Here is a 20,015-nt window from a genome sequence, read left to right as displayed (position 1 = left end):
CACTCCCTGTTGAAATAAGACCCTCCCCATCTCTGGCAACCTTTTAAAAGGCACTGAAGACATTTATTCACCCAGGCTTTTAATTAGATTTATAGTTTTAATGTTGGATTTTAACTGATTTTAATGTTTAAATGATTTTAATTGTAAACCGTCCAGAGACGCAAGTTTTGGGCGGTATAGAAATATGTTAAATAAAAATAAATAAATAGACACATGCCTTGTCATCGTGGTGAGTAAGAATTGACCAGGCAGAGAATCTTTAAAACACACACAGAGAGACATGAAGAGTTTTTTAAAATTTCCTTTTCAAATTCTGCATCCTACAGATAGGATAGGTATATATGGTTAGCTTGTTCAGGGGACATATTCTTAATGCTGTCTTGATTTCAGTTTCGAGACTGCAGAGAAGAAGCATTAAAATTCCTTTGTGCTTTTCTGGAGAAGATTGGCCAAACAGTTCAGCCTTATGCACTGGATGTAAAGGTGGGTCAAGGTCACTAGGTTTTGTATAAAATACTAGGTTTTGTATCACTAGGTTTTGTATAAAATATGTTTATTTGACATATTTGTATACTGCCCAAAACTCTGGGTGGTTTACAATAAAATATGCAATTTGGAGTCTTCCTTTTAGTATCTTGATAGTCCATTCACCCTTTTTTCAGTTTGTGCTGAAACTGAAAAATCAGTTCCTCCCTCCTTCAGTCTTCTAGTCATGTTTGATGTTTTTAATCTATTCTGAACAACTCTTGTAATAGGCATGTTCTTGCTCTGTTAAATGCGTACATAAGGAGTTCCCTATGCTTCCTGTTCATTTACAGCGCCCTCAGTCCAATATTTCCAAAATACAACTTTTATCTGCCCTTCTTGGAAGAAGTGCAAGTTATCACTGCATCACAAACTTTTTTTCTAGTCAGGAAAGACAAGAAAGAAAGCTGTATTTTGAATAGTGCTGCTGCAGAAGAACAGGAAGCATGAGGTATTTGTGCTACCTATTCACCACATGACACTGTCAGATTCAAACTGCTATAAATTACTTGTCTTATACTGGGGCGGATAACTGGCCGTGCAATCCCTGTTCTGTTAACCCTGACTGGCAGCATCTCTCTAGAGTCTCAGATCAGAAGACCTTCTCAGTCTTGCTGCTGAGGGTCAAACTACATGTTAGAATTAAACATGTGCTTGTTTCTCTTAAGTAAATAGCAACTTGAACAGGGTCTCTGCAGATCAAACTGTGACATGAGGCAAGGGGGGGGGCGCTTTAACTCGTTGCCCCATCACTGACTTATCTGGATTGGCCCCCTGCAGCTGCTAGTTTCTCTCAGGACAAATAGCAGATTGGGTCCCACAATCTGGATTAAGATCATAGTTTGATATGGAGATAATCGTTGGCACATCCAGGTTTTGTTTAAAGCGGTTTGGAAAGCTCTCACTGGACTGGGGTTTGGTAAGAGTTGACTAAAGAGAATAGAATGCTAGGAAGTGGAGAATTTACTCATATATTTCCGTATAGACTCGCTTTGCTTGGGCAACTTGTTTAATTTTTGTAAGTGCTGTAAAATACTAGGGAACACATTCAAGAATAGTACAAGGTATTGTATTGCAAATTGAGAGCATAGTCATTACTAATTATCTTGTCTTTTAAAACTGCAGCGAATGTGTATTAGTGTTTATACAAAAGACAAAGCTGCAAAATGCCGAATCCCAGCCCTAGACCTACTGATTAAGGTAAATATTTATATTATCCTTTCTTGTTTCAGAATTCTGAGAGCATTTAGTTATTCAGGTTTATATATAAAGTAAAAAGTTGTGCCGTCGAGTCAGTGTTGACTCCTGGCGACCACAGAACCCTGTGGTTTTCTTTGGTAGAATACAGGATGGGTTTACTGTTGCCATCTCCCGCACAGTATGAGATGATGCCTTTCCACATCTTCCTATTTCGCTGCTGCCTGATATAGGTGTTTCCTATAGTCTGGGAAACATACCAGTGGGGATTTGAACCAGCAACCTCTTGCTCCCTAGGCAATTTACTTCCCTGCTGAGCCATTAGGTGGCATCAGGTTTATATATAGTGATATCCAAAGTTGAGTGCAACAGAAATAGCTTAATTGTTTAAATTTGAAAGTGTCTCCCCCTTTTTTATCTTACTTTATTAATCAACCCACAATTTTTAGAGTTGTATTTTACTAATCATAATTTTATAGTCTAATTATAGCTATGGATTTGCAGCATTTTAGTTGTATCTATCTGGTTTATAATAATTTTATTCTGTACTATATCCTGTGTTGGCCTTTGACCATAATAAAGATGATTGATTGATTGATTGAAAGCGTCTTAAGGTAAATACTAATCACTGTAGAGGAAAACTTACTTTAAGAATGAGAACGCATGACATTTACTCAGAAATTGTTACATAGCTGATAGTAACTTTTAGAGGGCAAAGTTGTTTAGACCAGCATTTTTAACTTCATCCAAGTGCCTGTGGTGTTACTTATGGGATTGATATTTAGTTATAAAGGAAATGTGGTATTTTATTATCTCGATGTGTTCTTTAAAACATTATTATTTATATTCTGATATTGGTATTCTGATAAAGTTATTATCATGAATATCTTTCTAGCTGCTTCAGAATTTACGGTCATCTTATGTGATGGAAGACATGAAAGTTGGAGACATTTTTAACAAATTCTATGGTGAACTTGCTGTGAAAAGTAGAGTGCCTGATACAGGTAAGTCTCTTCTACCAACATTTTAATTTACATTAACAGTTGGAGATGGCAGGTCAGTTCTACAGATTGCTAAAGCTTTGAGCACAGTCCAGCAAACATTAGCCATGACTATAGCTGCAGTTATATGCACATTTTCCACTGTCCCTTTGAACTTCCTGAATAAACATAAATAAGATTGGCCTGTAAATTTCCCTGAGAGCAATAGAAAGGAACAATTAAATTCCATTGATTTCAATGAGACTTAGTCCTGATTAGATATTCCTGGATTAGTCTCGTGTTTGAATGCAGTTAGCAGGAGAGATGCCATGCCATAAATCAGTCATTGGGGCTGTTTGCCTCTTCTGAAGCGTGACCCTTCTCTAGCAAGCATCTTAACCTGTCCCTATGAAAACTGCAGCCTGCAGCTGTTCCTGTCCTAGCAGGATTAAAGGTAAAATGTGCTGTCAAGTCGATTTTGACTCCTGGTGCCCACAGAGCCCTGTGGTTGCCTTGCTAGAATACAGAGGGGTTTACTATTGCCTCCTTCCGCACAGTATGAGATGATGCCTTTCAGCATCATCCTATATTGCTGCTACCCGATATAGTATCAGCAGGGATTCGAACTGGCAACCTTCTGCTTGCCATATTTATCTTCCATGTGCTGGATGGGGTTACACTCCCCCAGAAGGAGCAGGTGCGCAGCTTGGGAGTACTCCTAGACCAAGGGCTCACCCTGATATCTCAGGTGGAGGCCATGGCCAGGAGTGCTTTCTATCAGCTTTGGCTGATTCGACAGCTGCTTCCATTCCTTGAAGAGGATGACCTCAAAACAGTGGTGCATCAGCTGGTAACCTCCCGGCTTGGCTATTGCAATGCGCTCTACGTGGGGCTGCCTTTGTACATAGTCCGGAAACTTCAGTTAGTTCAGAATGCGGCAGCCAGATTGGTCTCTGGGGCAACCTGGAGAGACCATATGATGCCTGTTTTGAAACAGTTACACTGGCTGCCGATATGTTTCCGGGCAAAATACAAAGTGCTGGCTATTACCTTTAAAGCCCTGAACGGCTTGGGTCCGGGATATCTTAGAGAGCGCCTTCTTCTACATGATCCCCACTGCACGTTAAGGTCATCTGGGGAGGTCCGTCTCTAGTTACCACCGGTTTGTTTGGTGGCGACTCAGAGGCGGGCCTTCTCTGTAGCTGCTCCTGGGCTGTGGAATGCACTCCCAGCAGAAATTCGTAATCTTAATTCTTTACTGACTTTCAAGAGAGCCCTTAAAACTCATCTGTTTGGCCTCGCCTTTCAGGGTTTTTAATTAGTTTTAATTGTTTTAATGTTAACCTGGTTTTCAGGGTTTTAATTGTTTTGATAGTTTGTTTTTTAAGATGTTTTTAAACTGGTGTTTATACTTGTATTTCTGTTTTAATTGTTTTTAATGATCTCTGTTTTTTAATTGTAAACCGCCCTGAGCCAGCTCGGAAGGGCGGTATAAAAATCGAATGAATGAATAAATAAAATTTACCTTCTTCCTTATCCACAAGGTCATTGTTCTTTGCAGTCTTTATGCATTTACACACATGGGTGCTGACTTGTTATAAGTGTAGGTTCTTCCATTTTGGGGCCAGCTCTTCTGTGATTAGAATGGCAAGAAACAATAAATGTGCATATGATCTTTTGACCTTCTCTTTTCTCCAAGTCGCAAAGAAGTTAGATTAGGTGACAGCTTTGTGAAGAGCCACTTTAAAGAGTGGCAGTGTAGATGGCAGTGTTGCTGAGTAAGGTCAGGACAATGTGGGAAGGCCCTAATAAGCTGGGTATCTATAATGTTACTTGCATGATGGATCAAACCCTTCTCCATTTATGAGAAATAAAAGCACTGGTGTAGTTGACTTTGAATAAAACATAAATATGTGATTCACATGTTGAACTTTTTTTAAATTTAAGTATTGGAAAGGATTTATGAGCTTCTGGGATTCTTGGGAGAAGTCCAGCCTAGTGATATGCTTGAAAACTCTGAAAAACTATTCCGGGCTTATCTGAGTACACTCAAAACAGAGGTAAAGTAAGGGCTTTTTGTGAGCCTTTAGTGGAATTTTGTTCCTACATCTCTTAACCATGTGTTGATGACAAAGATTGTTAGACTTTTTAATGATGCAGTGTTGGACAATTGGAAATGTATGTGTGACTTCCTAAATGTCAACGTGTGAAAAGTCTGGAGCCTGGCAAAGGAGAGGACAGTGTGGGCAGCTTCACATGACAGCTTCACATGACCTATGGCAAGTCTGTAAGTGGGGAAAACATCAGAGATATGTTTGGAACTGAGAGCACATGCTCCTGGCAAGCGTGAGGTCCAGTCCAGTTCCTGAGGTTCTCCATTCAATGTTCACTTGATTTCCATAATCAATATTCGGAAGTTGTGTTCAGAATCTCGGGATCTGGACCGGGGCAGGTTTGGACATTATGCCTGCCAAGAGCATATGCTCTTGGTTTGCAACATATCCGTGATGTTTTCCCCACTTACAGACTTGCCACTGGTTGGGTGAAGCTGCCTTATAATTAGCACTGGCATAATTATTGAAGAGGGACTAGAGAGATTGTGAGCAGCATCCAGACTAAAGTAGTCATAATTGAGTACCATCGGATTTAATGATTTTAGTGGTGCTTAGTCATGACTAATTAGTATGGATGCTGTCGAGTGTTTTTGTTTACTGATTTTGTTAACTTTCTCCATGAGCGCTGTTACTAATATAACCACTACATTAAAACTGGGGGTATTTTATTCCTAGCTTTTGAAAGGAAAGTTTAGCAGATCAGCTAGTCTTATCAGGTTTGCGAACTTCTTCTCTGTTTCTGTTATATTACGCAGTTTATCCATCCATTCCCTAATTCGAACTAGGAGATACTTTACCATTGCTAATAAATTCACAATAAAGTTCTAGTCCTGTGTAATTTACAATGGGCATAATCTGTCAAAAGTTAGTTGTGATTAAATCCGATTGAAGGCAGTAGAATAGAACTTACTGGTGATTTCTTGAGTCGATTAGTTCCAGTGGGGACTTAATCATGACCTACTTTTGCTTGAGAAACCCAATAAGACAACCACATGATTTGTGTGTGTGTACATGTACATATATGTATGTACATACAGGTATGTCGTATAATATTCTGGAAAGAGATTTTAGGAATATTTCATAATCTGAGGTTAATAGCCATGCTTGTAAAAAAAGAAGTCCTGCATCAGAATCATTACAGAAATTGTCTTGCATTGCATGTTGATTCTCAGATATATGTTTGCTCCAGTATTTTATTCGAACATATTTTTTTCTTGTTTTTAGATGACGTCTGCGATAAGAGAGCCAAAGTTCCCAATAGTAGCTGGGTGTCTGAAAGGACTGACTGCACTCATGCATAATTTTACTAAGTCCATGGATGAAGGTATGATTTCTCTTCTTGAAATATCATAATGATCACAACAGTAGCAATGTTTCTCAAAATGCATGAAATTGCCCCACCTCCTCAACTTGCTAGATTTTTGATCTATAAAGCCGGTGTCGACTCTTAGCGACCACACAGATAGATTCTCTCCAGGATGACCTGTCTTCAACCTGCCTATGTTTATGGATACCTTTTGTCCCTGTGCCATTTTATCTCCAGTCAGCAGTAACAGGGCCACAGATGTCATGATCCCGTTTATCATTTTTAGTAATCCTAGTATTGTTTTAAAAATGTGGACGATCCTCAGAATGACTGTCCCAGTCAGATGTTCACCTAAACATGAATGAGCTGCAATTAGCCTTGAGCTCATGTGCTGTCCTTCCCCTCTTCTCTTCTGTGTGCAGATGGAGGAGAGTGAAAGCTTTTACTTCCACTGTAAAAACAAACCATAGTTTCCTGTTCTATATAAACGTGGGGAACTGCGGTTTGCCTACTAAATGGAGCTAGAACAAACCAGGACAGGTTTGTTTAGCACCTACTGAGAAGGCCTTTCGTCCCTTGTGAGGCTCAGCTGTCCCCCTTGCTGCTGGTTTTTAGACAGGTGGCAGAAAGTCACCCTTTCTGCCTGATGTGTTTAATGATTGCCCCCTCTGGTTTTATTGCTTTACTAGCTAGGCCGGGCGCAGAGCATCCCAGCCTGCTTCTTCCTCCCGCCACCCAGCTGCGGTTTCTGGCCAGCTTCCAAGCCGGCCCATCCCCAACTCCTGCCCACCGCCTACTGCTGGTGGCCGGGCTGGCATGCTGGCACCTCTTCATCCCTGCGGCCAGGCTGGCCCACTGCCGCCTCCTCATCCCGGCGGCCGTTTTCTCCCCGTCCCTGTTGCTAGTCAGGCAGCTCACGAACTCTAGCAAGGGCTGCCATGCATGGGATTAGCGACGGGTACGCCCAGGAGAAATAAATATATAGATATTTTAGTTATAATTGCCATTTTTGTATTTGTCTCCACCTTACTTTTTGTTTTATTATATTACTGTTTTTGAAAACATTGTTAGCTGCCTTGATGATCCCTTAGACGAGTCAGTAAGGTGGGTAATGGTAATTTTGCACTTTACATCTGTTGCTGCTTGTGTTATCCTCAGTGATAAGGTGATTAGTTATTCATCTTCTTAATTCTGAGATCCTTTTGGGTTATTGAAAACTGTTTGCATATCATACCAGCCCCCCTCCCCCATCTTGTTTCTTTCAACTTGTCAACAATGACTTTCCCTTCTAAAGCCTTTATCAAGTTTGTAACTCTTCTCTGAACTCTTTTCAACTCTTTCAAATTAAGAGTATGCAGCAGGATTGGACACAGCATTGCAGACCAGCTCATCCATTTGTACTATACTCAGTTGTGTTAAAAATTCCTGGATCTTGAGGTGCATCCTCACCAGAGACTTCCTGTTCCCTCCAGCTTATTCTTTAGTTAAAAACAAAACAAAATATCAAAACAAATTTGGAAGGATGGAGAGTTTGGTGTGGCTGCATTGCAGATTCCTTCTGTAGACGTAATAGCATGTAATTCCCTAAACTTGCCATATAGACATGGGAGATCAGTTAGGTGTGATCTGGTTTTTAAAAAAAATCGACTTATTACACTGATACACTATTTTTGAAGAATAGACTTCTGTAGAGACTTGATTGCCTTATAATAGCCATGAGAGGCTTAGACTCATGCTACCACATTATTATGGCTTTATTAAAATGTATGTTTTCCTCACAGATCCTCAGACATCCAAGGAGATCTTTGATTTTGCATTGAAGGCAATAAGTCCGCAAGTATGTTGTTGTTTTTCTTTTTCCCTTCAAAGCAAGAATTTTTTATATATTTAGTTCTGAGGAATGAATATCTTATGCTGAACTTTTTGACATTGCAGGTTGAGCTAAAACGTTACGCAGTGCCTCTTGGTAAGGATTTCATTTCATGCCAAATAGACATATCTTTGACATTATATTTTGCCTCCATTTGAAAAGGCATAACGCAACCTGTTTTTTTGTCTTTAAGAAGTAAAATATGGTTTTGAAAATAATAATAAAAAAAGGCGCAGGAACATTATTTACTGTTCTAATTTCTTTCAGGGTGAGCTGTTCTATGAATATGTGGCTGTTGTAACTGTCCAAGAAGGGTGAAAATTGTTAGATAGAAATATATAGAACATGCTCAGTTGTCTAGCTGGAACAAAACTTTGGATTTAGATGAAAACTTTTGTTTTGCAGCTGGCCTCCATTTGTTTAGTAAGCATGCTGTTCAGTTTACACCCTGCCTTCTTGACAACTATGTCTCTCTATATGAAGTAATGTCCAAATGGTGTGGCCATCAGAATGCAGAACTGAAGAAAGCTGGCCATTCAGCCCTGGATGCACTTCTTAAACAGGTACAATACATGCAGTATATTATCCAGGACATTTTAAATTGCTCATTTCTAAGTATTAAGTAATATAGAGGCCTGCACAAAACCCTCCACCCCCACCACACCTAGCTACCCTATCAGTGAAGCATGGGATAATGTTGCTGTGTCGTCTTCTCTTCTCTCTCTCTCTCTTTCTTCCTCTCCCTTCCCACCTTTGCATGCTTCTTTCTGTCTTGTCTCCCTCACACTCTCATGCTCTCTCTGTCGTTGTAGTCTCGTTCTCCTCCTCCTTGTCCGTGATACAGGTACTGTTTGTGGCACTGTTTTAGTTCTACAAGCACAAACCAAATACTGTTTCTACATTGGAATTCAGTGCTCAGTGAGTGTCTAGTGAAGTATTGCTAATTAACTATATTAGTTTGACTTTGATATTAATATTACAAGTGTCACAGCTGGTGGGTCCATAGATTTCCCCCTTCTCATCATAATTCAGAAGATTTCATAATTATTGAATGCTAATGACATGTTTTTATTGTTGTGTTTGGTTAGTTTGAGGAATCTGCTGAGTAGCCTGTGATTAACTTATGTTTTTATTTTTTATTTTATCCAAATAATAAAGTGCCCAATTTTGTATATAATTTTCAGATTTCTGCAGTGGTTGCAAAGGATGCAGAAATGCACAAGAGCAAGTTGCGTTTTTTCATGGAACAGTTTTATGGTATCATTAGAAAGATGGATGCCAGCAGCAAGGAATTGTCCATTGCTATTCGTGGATATGGACTTTTTGCAGCCGTATGTACTTTACTTCATGACATAACATGTTGGAGGAGTTGAATATTAGCACAAAGAGTATATATATCTTGTATGTTTGACAGGCAAGCCCTCTTTGGATATTGTTAGCTACATAATTTGTTTTTGCTAAATCATGCAGTGTTTTGCAAGCAAGTCTCCCATTAACTTGAACACAGTACTTAGAAAATTGATAGAACTTGGAAAACATTGTGATTAGCAAGGTGCTCTAAAACTGAGGAATAGTCTTTTTGTTACTTTTAAATTTAAAAATTGCTGTTGGGCAGGAATCATTCTGGGCTTTTGTTGATTAAAGCTATTAAATTAGGTGAGGTGGAGAAGTACAGTGGCTTGGCTCCCAACATCCTGTTGTGTGTTGGAATGCACTTTTCTGTTCTCAGGGGGAAGATCACCAATCCTCCTACCTGAAAACTGGGTTCAGGGGATAAGAGGACTCTCCAGAGCTGTTTTTGGGGGGATTTGGGGGCTATAGATAGAGGAAAATCAGAATCAATTCCCCCATGCAAGAGGCAGTGGCTTCAACTTGTGCAGCAGGATCTTTTGAATTCAGGTCCATGCTAATAAGCTCTCCTGTTTGAAAACTTAGAGGATTGGATAGGAACAGTGCTGCTTTATGCTTGGCCAATGTGTCATGTTCTTTGTCTTCGCCTCCATCCTGGTTTCTTCTTCATTAGAGAAAGGAGTACAGGCACTGCATTGTTACAGTGATTGTATTATTTATATATTTAATTTAACATTTCTATACTGCCCAAAACCTTCATCTCTGGGCGGTTTACAACAAAATAAAAACAAAATAAAACATTTGTTAAGACAAAAATGGGGGACACACACACACATTACAACAATTTAAAAATCTAAAGAAATATTTTAAAACAGCATTAAAACCAATTAAAACATTAATTAAAAGCCTGGGTGAAGAGATGTGTTTTAAAAAACTTTTTAAAAGCTGTCAGCGATGGGGAGGCTCTTATTTCACTAGGGAGCGCATTCCAAAGCCTCGGGGCAGCAGCAGAGAAGGCCCGTCCCTGAGTGGCCACCAGACGAGTCGGTGGCAGCTGCAGATGGACCTCTCCAGCAGATCTCAGTGGGCGGTGGGGTTCATGCCGAAGAAGGTGTCCCCTTAAGTACCCAGGGCCAAAACTGTTTAGGGCTTTATAGGTTATAACCAGCACCTTGTATTTTGCCCAGAAACATATTGGCAGCCAGTGTAGCTCCTTCAATACATGAATTATATGGTCTCTTCGAGATGACCCAGAGACCAGCCTGGCTGCTGCATTCTGGACCAGCTGTAGTTTCCGGACTACGTACAAGGGCAGCCCCACATAGAGTGCATTACGGTAATACAGTCTGGAGGTTACCAGCAGATGTACCACTGTTTTGAGGTTGTTCACCTCAAGAAATGGACGCAGCTGGTGTATCAGCCGAAGCTGATAGAAGGCACTTCTGGCCACCACCTCAACCTGGGATACCAGGGAGAGGCTCGGATCCAGAAGGACCCCTAGACTGCGTACCTGTTCCTTCTGGGGAAGTGTGACCCTGTCCAGAACAAGCAGATCAAAATCATCTCTCTAGTTCCGACCCCGGACAATGAGTACCTCCATCTTAGCCGGATTCAGTCTCAGTTTGTTATCCCTCATCCAGCCCATCACTGACTCCAGGCAGGCATTTAGGGAAGTTATGCCCTCTTCTGCTGATGCTGACATGGAGAAATAGATTTGGGTGTCATCAGCATACTGATAGCACCCTGCAGCAAATCTCCTGATGATCTCTCCCAGCGGTTTCATGTAGATATTAAACAACATCGGAGACAATATGGAGCCCTGGGGAACACCATACAAAAGTTCAGATTTTGAAGAACAGCAGTCTCCAAGGGACACCATCTGGAACCTGCCTGAGAGGTAGGAGCGGAACCACTGCAAAGCAGTGCCTCCAACTCCCAACCCCCTCAGACGCTCCAGAAGGATACTATGGTCGATAGTATCGAAAGTTGCCGAGAGGTCCAGAAGGACCAACACAGTCACACTTCCTCTGTCAATTGCCAATTGGAGATCATCCATCAGGCCGACCAAGGCAGTCTCCACCCCATAGCCAGCCCGAAAGCCAGTTTGCAATGGGTAATGATAATCAGTTTCCTCCAAGATTGTCTGGAGCTGTGAGGCCACCACCCTCTCAATTACCTTGCCCAGCCACGGAAGGTTGGAGACAGGCCTGTAGTTGTTCAAGTCCGAGGGATCCAGGGTAGGCTTCTTCAGAAGCGGTCTAATAATTGCCTCCTTAAGACAAGGAGGCATCCTACCTTCCTTCAGAGACGCGTTTATAATCTCTACCAGGCCCTCTACAACAACCCCCCTGCCAGATAATATAAGCCATGTAGGACAAGGGTCAAGAGAACAGGTAGTAGGCCGCACCATTCCAATCAGCTTGTCCACATCCTCAGGAGTCACAAACTGGAACCGATCCAACCTAATCACACAAGAGGAGTCACTGGACACCTCCACATCAGACTCTGAGGTAATTGTGGAGACGGAGTCTAAGTCGGCTCGAATACGAGAGATTTTGTCCACAAAGAATTCATTAAACACATCACAGCGGGTAATCGATGGTTCTAGATTCTGATTCAAGGGAGGAGGGGCACTCACTAGCCCTCTCACAACCCTGAACAACTCCGCCGGATGTGAACTTGCGGATGCAATACGGGCAAAAAAGAATCACTTCTTTGCCGCACATATCGCCTGAGCATAGGTCTTCAAATGAGCTCTATGTTGCAGTCTGTCGGATTCAAGCTGAGTCTTTCTCCACTTGCACTCCAATTGTCTACCTCACCGCTTCAGCCCCCGTAATTCTTCCGTATACCAAGGGGCCAATTTTGAAGCAAGTCGGAGAGGACGCTTAGGAGCAATCATGTCTACTGCCCCAGTGAGTTTGCTGTTCCAATTCTCCACCAGGGCATCAACAGGATCACCAGCAGAGCCAACACTAAATCCCTCCAAGGCTTCTTGGAATCCGATTGGATCCAATAACTTTCTTGGGCGGATCATCCTATAGGTCCCTTGCCCCTGTGAAGGTGGGAAGTGATTGTGAGTCCAAACCAGATGGTTTGAAGCAAACCAGATGGTGGTCTGTCCATGACAATGGGGAAATCATAGGATTCCCCACCCATGGAACACCACCCTGATCAGAGTGAAAGACCAAATCAAGCGTGTGACCAGCAATGTGCGTGGCCCCGAGACCACTTGGGATAGGCCCATAGTCGTCATGGCTGCTATGAACTCCTGAGCCGCCCAGACAAATTGATCCCAAAGTGAACATTGAAGTCCCCCAGCATCACAAGCCTGGGGGACTCCAACACGAAGTCCGAGACCAAGTCCGTCAGCTCAGTTAGGCTCATATCAGCTCATATCAAGTCTGTCAGCTCATATCAATTTTTAAGATTGATATGTATGTAGCAACTAAAAGTTTTTAATATATCAAAATGGTAAAGAAGGGCATGTGTCTGTACAAGTGGGGAAAGTTGGAAAAACCTTTAACTGTTTTTCTCATTTAAAGCCATGCAAAGCTGTCAATTCAAAGGATGTTGACTTCATGTATGTTGAGCTTCTTCAGCGCTGTAAGCAAATGTATCTCACTGAGGCTGAAACAATAGATGACCATGTGTTTCAGCTACCAAGTTTCCTTCAGTCTATTGCAAGTGTTATATTCCACTTAGATAAGGTAAGTCATTAATTTAAATTCAATTTGTAAGGCTGTTATAAGATAATGTAAGAGCTTTATGAACCTATTGGTGATGAGGGTGATTGTGTAAATGTTCTCTTCTCATTCTAAAAAAAAAACCCAAACACCCTCCGAATATGAAAAAGCTTGATTAAAAAATAAATTAATTAATGAACTTTCAGCTAGCTGCTCTCTCTTAATATACTATTCTTTTTCTTCTAGATTCCTGAAGTATATACTCCAGTTCTTGAGCGTTTGATTGTGGTACAAATAGATAGTTTCCCACAATACAGTGTAAAAATGCAGTCTGCATGTTGCAAATCGATTGTAAAGGTTTTTTTAGCCCTAGCAGGAAAAGGCCCTGTACTATGGAATTTTATGAGCACAGTGGGTGAGTGTTTATCTAGAGATGAGCTATTTTTTACTTGTTTTAAACTTGATAGAAGTGTGCAAAGTATTCTTTGGAGTAGAATACTGTGTTTCTATAATAAGCAATAAGCAGTTTAGGAATTTGGTGATCTTTGTGGTGTTCCGATATCCTTCACAACTAGGGTTAATCACCTGCAGAGCAGCCCCGACAGAAGGATTCTCAAGCTCCCTGAAGTGCTTTATAGCTCCGCCTTTCACACGCTCAGCATCTTCAGCAGTAGAATGCCCTCTTGCTCAGTTCCTTTTCAACCACTGTTGCGTGTGCTTCCCTTGGGATTCGCTTGTTGGTCATGCTTGGTTCCTGCAAGTCTAAAGTTTTGACGTTTAGATTCAGTGGTTCTTTCAACTATGGTTTGCCTTCAGTTTACTCTTTGCCTTATGATTTGGATTAGTTTTCTCTGTATTTGTACTGATAGATACTAAAAACATCTTCAAAAGATGCTTCCCTCATCCGACAAACACAATCTCTGTTTGCATTGTCTCGTGGAAGACCATATTGTCTGAACTTGAAAATTTTGCTTTTCCTTTTTGAAGCAAACCAGAAAAAGCAGAGAATTACATTTGCTTTGTATGAACAAGCGTTGTGCCCTCCTACCCAGAGGCCGCGGTCCCTGCTACAGTCGACATCAACACTGTCCAGCCATCAGCAATCTAAGTTTGTTTAATTTATTTAATTTATTTATTGTTAAATTTATATACCGCCTTTCATTAAAACAATCCCAAGGCGGTTTGCAGCAAAATTTAAAAATAAGATGGTAAGAAAGGCACAATTAAAACATTAAGTGAAAAATATTAAACAGATCTGACTAAAAATTTAAAACAAAAGCATGAAAGCAATACAGAATACAAAGAGCAGCAGCAGAGAATCAAATAAATGCCTTGGCAAAAAGCCAAGATTTTACACCCTTTCTAAAAGCTGTGATGGAGACTGAGGAGCGACTAGCCACTGGGAGAGCATTCCAGAGTCTGGGGCAGCAACAGAGAAGGCCCTGTCCCGCGTACAGTTAGTTGCAGTCAGTATCGGTAAATTCTCCAGCTAAGACCTCTAAAGATGTTTTAAAAGCCTCATGATGTCTCCAAAGACAGACCTAATGGACACCACAAGAAGCAGAAACACAGTGAGGATGGCTCTCCGTCCCAATCGAAACATCAGAAAACTTCATCAATGTCTACCCCAACACTGACCACTTTGATGCTGAAGGCCGCCCATCATAGGAACATAGGAAGCTGCCATATACTGAGTCAGACCATAGGTCCATCTCGCTCAGTATTATCTACACAGACTGGCAGCAGCTTCTCCAAGGTTGCAGGCAGGAATTTCTCTCAGCCCTATCCTGGAGATGCCAGGGAAGGAACTTGGAGCTTAGATGCTCTTCCCAGAGCAGCTCTATCCTCTAAGGGGAATATCTTACAGTGCTCACACTCCCTTTCGTATGCAACCAGGGCAGATCCATCAGCAATACTAACAATTCCAAAGGAAAAGCATTCACCTCTGATTCCAACAACTTCATCAGTGATGGTCAGGGAGCGAACCCCCTCACCCTCTGGGGTTTAGGCCACGGTCCAGTAGTTGGTTCTACTGATTCTCCGATCACTACAGTGTCATATGTTCCGATATTGATAAAGACAATGGCTCATGTACCAAACTCGATGTCTGTCGTGATGGCTGCTTTCTCTGTGGACAAGCCTCTACATCAGGGATATTGATGCCGGTACTGACTGTGCCTGTTTCCAAGTCTGGGGGGAAACCATGTTACTGAAACTGTTCCAGGGTGCTGGCTAAGCACTCCATTCAGGCTTTTGGGTTAATGTGGGGAATCAGTGTGACTATATGGAACAATTCATTACAGTATCTCTTTGTGCAGAGTTTTGGTTTGGAAATGAGGAGAAGACAGAAATATGGTACAGTCAGATTTAAGGATAATAGGGATATGGGAAAATAAAAGATTGGTTAGGCAAGGTGAGAAGTCAATAAAATCTTAACTAACAGTATTAACTATAGCCTCATGTAGAGGCTTTTTAGCTTAAGGTCTTAATTGTCAATTAAATCAGATTAAGGTTTTACTAGAGAAAGGACCCAGATGTAGACTTAAAGAGAAGAGAGACGGAAGTGAGGAGATTTAGAAGGGATAGAAAGTTAGTACTGTTGGTCCTGATCCATTGGTGCATTGGATGTACTTGCAGGTTGGGGTGTGTAGGTAGATTTTTCTCTCAGGGGCAAAGCAGAAAGGCAGGGAAAGGAAAGGGCAAGTGGCGCAGAGTTGCCAACTGCAAGCTAGGGAATCAGGATAGCGTTTGGTTCCAGGATAGGTCCAGGGTCCTTTCCTGAGTTCTCTGTTGTGTTTTCCCTCCTTGGTCTTCTGTGTTTCCTCCTCCTGCCCATGTGCTTGGATCAGGAGTACAGAGAGGCAAAATTATGCCCTGGGGCAATGCAATGGTCAGGCACCCTGACTGAAGGGGCTGAAACCCATATGCAACAAAGAAGTTCATGTTTGCATGAACCAATCAAATGGGTGTGATCTTTAAGAAACAATGGAATGGCTGGTTGAGAGGTGTGTGTAGATTACTGGCTGGGTGAATTCAAAAGCTATATCTGAGACTGGGACATTGCTTCCTGGGAGGGAGAGAGGTTTTCTTTTCCTGTTAACGATCCTGTCTCTGGGTCCTTGCCAGCTAATTAATGATGTGATAGGAGGCTGGGGGTGTGCTATGCTTAAGTGGGTAGTTGTAGGAGCGATTAGTGAAGCTAATCCCACTGTGAAGGGAGTTAGGTATTTCGCTTGTGAAGGTCTCTTTGTCCCTGGTCTGCTTGCTTACTTTCCCTCTTTTCTGGAAGAAGGCCATCGGGGACCACCTACAATTATTTGTTATTCTTACCTGGGGCAGTGTTGCCCCATGTTTGCTTGTGCCAAGCGATCAAATTGTATAGTGTGCCAAATGTGGGCATGTGCAGAGTTCACGATCCCATGAACTCGGGTATCCAAGATGGAGATTGCAAGCCTGCAACTCCAGATCACATAGAGGTGTGCCATCTGCAGCCCTAAGACAAGCTGTTTCAGTAACAACCATTTGCTTCCTCAAATGTCCCTGCATCACCTGATTTTGGTTTCTGCTTTCCATCGACACTGTTGATATCGAAGGAATTCCCTTTTCTTCAAGACATCAACTCTTTTCCGGGGTCTCCACATACAACAACTTCTGGACCAGCCTTTAAGGTTTTTCTTTGCATGGCCTTGATGTCGTAGACAGTATTAGTTCTGGTGTGATGCCTATCTCTAAAACACTATTTGCCTCACCTCCTAGAGTGACTCATGCATGTTATCCATCTTACTTTCCAAATCATCCTTGGAAAGAAAGATACCAGCTTTCAGTTCCTATATACTTTTCCTACTGGTGGAGAATGGACGACTGGAGCTTACCAGGTACCCCTGACCAAGTCTATATTGGAAGGATGGGGAGATACAAATATCCTTTCTATATACCCTCACCTTCACTGGTAGAATCCATACCTAAAATAGTTCTTGAGTTCAATGTCAGCCAGGACATTTATCCATCCTTCCTTTTTCATGAATCCTACCACTCCTTCGGAATGGCCTCTCTACTCCTTCAGAATGGTCTCTCTCCTCCTTAGATGTCCGTAGAGCACCCCTCTTCTACATGGACAGAACTAAATACTTTAGAAAGACTTGTAGACTCTTTATTGCCTTCAGGGGCAAGAGCAAGGGCCACCAATCTCTAGACAGAGAGATCTTTTTAATTGTCCTGTTCAGCTTATTTTTACTTGTTTAAAAAAACAAGTCATGCAGCCTCCAAACATGGTAGCCAGAGCCATGGCTACTTTTTGCTGCTCACTTGTCAGGGAGGTAACTTGCCTGGCACCATCATTTAGTTCTTTTAGATGCCAGGTGAAGACCTTTCTGTTCACTCAGGCTTTTTTTTTTTTAAGGTAGGAGTGTGTGTGTGAGAGAGTGATTGAGGGAGAGAGAGAGAGAGAGAGATGTGTGTGTGTTTTATTGGATGTTTTAATGTTGTATTGTGAGCTGCCCAGAGAACAATTTGTTATGGGGCAGCTAACAGAGTTTGATATATTATTATTATTAAGTTTTACTGACATCCGCAAGGCTGCCACTTGGTCCTCCAACTTACCTTTTGTTAAACTCTATGCCTTAGACATCCAAACTGTGGTTGAAGCCAACTTTGGGTGGGTGGTGCTAAAAAAAGGTTCTCTAAGCAACATCTTCCAGCCCTCTGACTAATACAGAGAGCCCATTAATCATCCATGTTGTGAAGGATCCTGGATCACCACAAAGATAAATAGGTTGTTTACCTGTAACAGATGATTTTTTTGGTGATCCAGTATCATTCACAACACCCGCTTGACCTCCCCATGTTTCAGAAGTTACTGCTAATGTGCTTACCTCATCACTCGTCTAGAAGATCAGTTTTCACAGGAAGCAATCAGAAACTGAGCAAAAGGGTACTCGGCCACCAAAGATACCGAACGCAATTGGCTTGCAAAAGGCAGAGCTACAGAGTGCTTCAGGGAGCTTGAGAATCCTTCCATGGTTGGTACTGCGTAGGTGCATAACCCACATTGTGAATGATACTGGTTCACCAAAAGATCATCTGTTACAGGTAAGCAACCTGTTCTGGTTTTTGATTTTTTTTTTTTTTTTTTGCTACTTGGAAATTCTCCTCTAGGCCTCTCTTCCTTTCTTTGCTGTTTGGACTTTGCCCTCTGCATTTCACTGCACTCATCAACATCTCTAATTATGTACTGTATTTCTTATTTAAAATGCTAAGACTTATTTTGGTTTCTGCTGCTTTTTATGCTATTATCCTTTTCCCAGTGGTTTTTGCTTTTAATGATATATATTTCTGGCCTCTCTCAGCGAGTGGGAGTTCTACCTGATGGTTGTCTACCTTCCCCCTAGTTCTGTTGTTGACTTTCAAGACTTTATCCTCAAATTTCTCCTACATACACTTTACTGATCTGAATCATTTTCAATACATTGATAACACAGAACATTATATCTCTATTCCTAGTGTCTCTTTCCTGTTCTTAGCTAGTAGTAATAGTCTCAACTACTGCAACATCTAATAGCTAGTCCTTGCCTTCTGACTTCAGTTCTCTAACTTAAGTTGTTTTTGTTACTATATATCTTCTTTTTATGTGTCTCTTCATTTGAGGGCACAAACCAGCAAAGGTTAATCCTGGCTAAATCCCATTGAAAGCAATAGAATGAGATTTATTTATTGTTCGTTTTTAAAATGTCTTGCTTTATTTTATTAAAAGAAATTACTCCCAAGTAGATTACAATAGGTGCTGAATCAATCAAAACACATCAAAGCAAAAACAGCGCCATTAAGCTACTTGGGATTGACTTCCTATCTTCTATCCAGTTTAAATTTCTTTTTCCCTTCGAGGCTATGAGTAATCTGTCTACTTCTTCTAACTTTGTGAGATCATTCTGACTGTGTAAGCTGCCTCACACAATCTTTTTCCTGTTATTGATTTCATGCCTCCATTCCATCTTTAAGAACCTGTTTTTCCTTCCTCTTAGTTCCGCATTCCATTCTTATTCATTTAAAATGGTTTACTTATAATTACCCTCTCTAGCATAATTTTTATGTTAAAAACATAAAATTTTAAAAAATCTATTTGCAATGTAATTTAGGAATGGGATTCATCTATGTTACTTTTTCTACAGTGCTCAGTGCAATTTCAAGCACAATAATAATTAATAATAGGGTTACTGTTTCAGCTGTTTCCACCCATATTCATGTATTCCTCAGTTTGATGGCAAAAGATCACATTTTAAAATTGGCTTTGTAGTTAAGCCTCACTGCAACCAGCCAGTTAATAGAGTAAAATTACAACAGTTGCTAATTACAACAGTTGCTGGTTGTGGGCTGACTTACTTTTCAGTACCAGAGAGGATGCAAAACATTCAAATATTCTATTTTTGTCTACTTGTTTGCTGTCCTTTCTTAAAGTATTGCAATATATTTCCTTTCAGTACATCAAGGTTTAATCAGAGTCTGCTCTAAGCCCGTAGTCTTTTCAAGGGTAAGTAATTTTGTTGAATTTGTTTTAAATGAGTGAATAGCTTGAATTTTGAACATTTTTGCTGCTTGTAACATACTTCCATGTTTGCTGTCCCTTGTTTTGTCAAGCAGTTTTACCCTGATTTTGTTTTCTTTATTTGAAGTGTCAGAGAAGGTCTTAATGAAATGTCTCAGTGTTAAAATACTATGAAGCTTCCCTTGGGGACTTAACATTCAAGCAAAATCCAGTTGATAAGTTCTAAAATGGCATATAAGAGCAAAATTTCTTCCTGATAATTATGATCAGTAACTTGAAATATATTGTTTTTCTGTCCTTCATGTGCCCTAAGCAAATGACATATCTCAAAATACGTTTATGTTCTTGTAGATGGCTCTAGTGTCTCGATTGTGGTCCCATCTCCCTACTTGTTGCCTTCCAGTGGCCCACAACTCCAAGGTGCCCTCTGATCCAGCCACTAAGGGACA

General features: G+C 41.1%; 1 protein-coding gene across 6 annotated transcripts in view; it reads left to right on the top strand.

Annotated features, from left to right (window-relative positions):
• Positions 1 to 20,015, top strand: part of PRKDC (protein kinase, DNA-activated, catalytic subunit) — a 208,749-nt gene that overhangs the window by 8,054 nt on the left and 180,680 nt on the right. For all 6 annotated transcript variants that reach the window (XM_053249047.1, XM_053249046.1, XM_053249045.1 and 3 more), the window contains exons 3-14: positions 391 to 483; positions 1,651 to 1,725; positions 2,618 to 2,726; positions 4,650 to 4,762; positions 6,041 to 6,140; positions 7,904 to 7,959; positions 8,058 to 8,088; positions 8,398 to 8,555; positions 9,177 to 9,323; positions 12,888 to 13,052; positions 13,275 to 13,443; positions 19,502 to 19,551. In XM_053249047.1, coding sequence (XP_053105022.1) covers positions 391 to 483; positions 1,651 to 1,725; positions 2,618 to 2,726; positions 4,650 to 4,762; positions 6,041 to 6,140; positions 7,904 to 7,959; positions 8,058 to 8,088; positions 8,398 to 8,555; positions 9,177 to 9,323; positions 12,888 to 13,052; positions 13,275 to 13,443; positions 19,502 to 19,551 — 1,266 coding nt within the window. The remainder of the gene's footprint in view (positions 1 to 390; positions 484 to 1,650; positions 1,726 to 2,617; positions 2,727 to 4,649; positions 4,763 to 6,040; positions 6,141 to 7,903; positions 7,960 to 8,057; positions 8,089 to 8,397; positions 8,556 to 9,176; positions 9,324 to 12,887; positions 13,053 to 13,274; positions 13,444 to 19,501; positions 19,552 to 20,015) is intronic.

The sequence above is a fragment of the Hemicordylus capensis genome, chromosome 4 (assembly GCF_027244095.1).
Source record: "Hemicordylus capensis ecotype Gifberg chromosome 4, rHemCap1.1.pri, whole genome shotgun sequence".
NCBI lineage: Eukaryota > Metazoa > Chordata > Lepidosauria > Squamata > Cordylidae > Hemicordylus > Hemicordylus capensis.
Note: the sequence above shows the minus strand (reverse complement) of the source record. Positions and strands in the feature narration are given on the sequence as shown.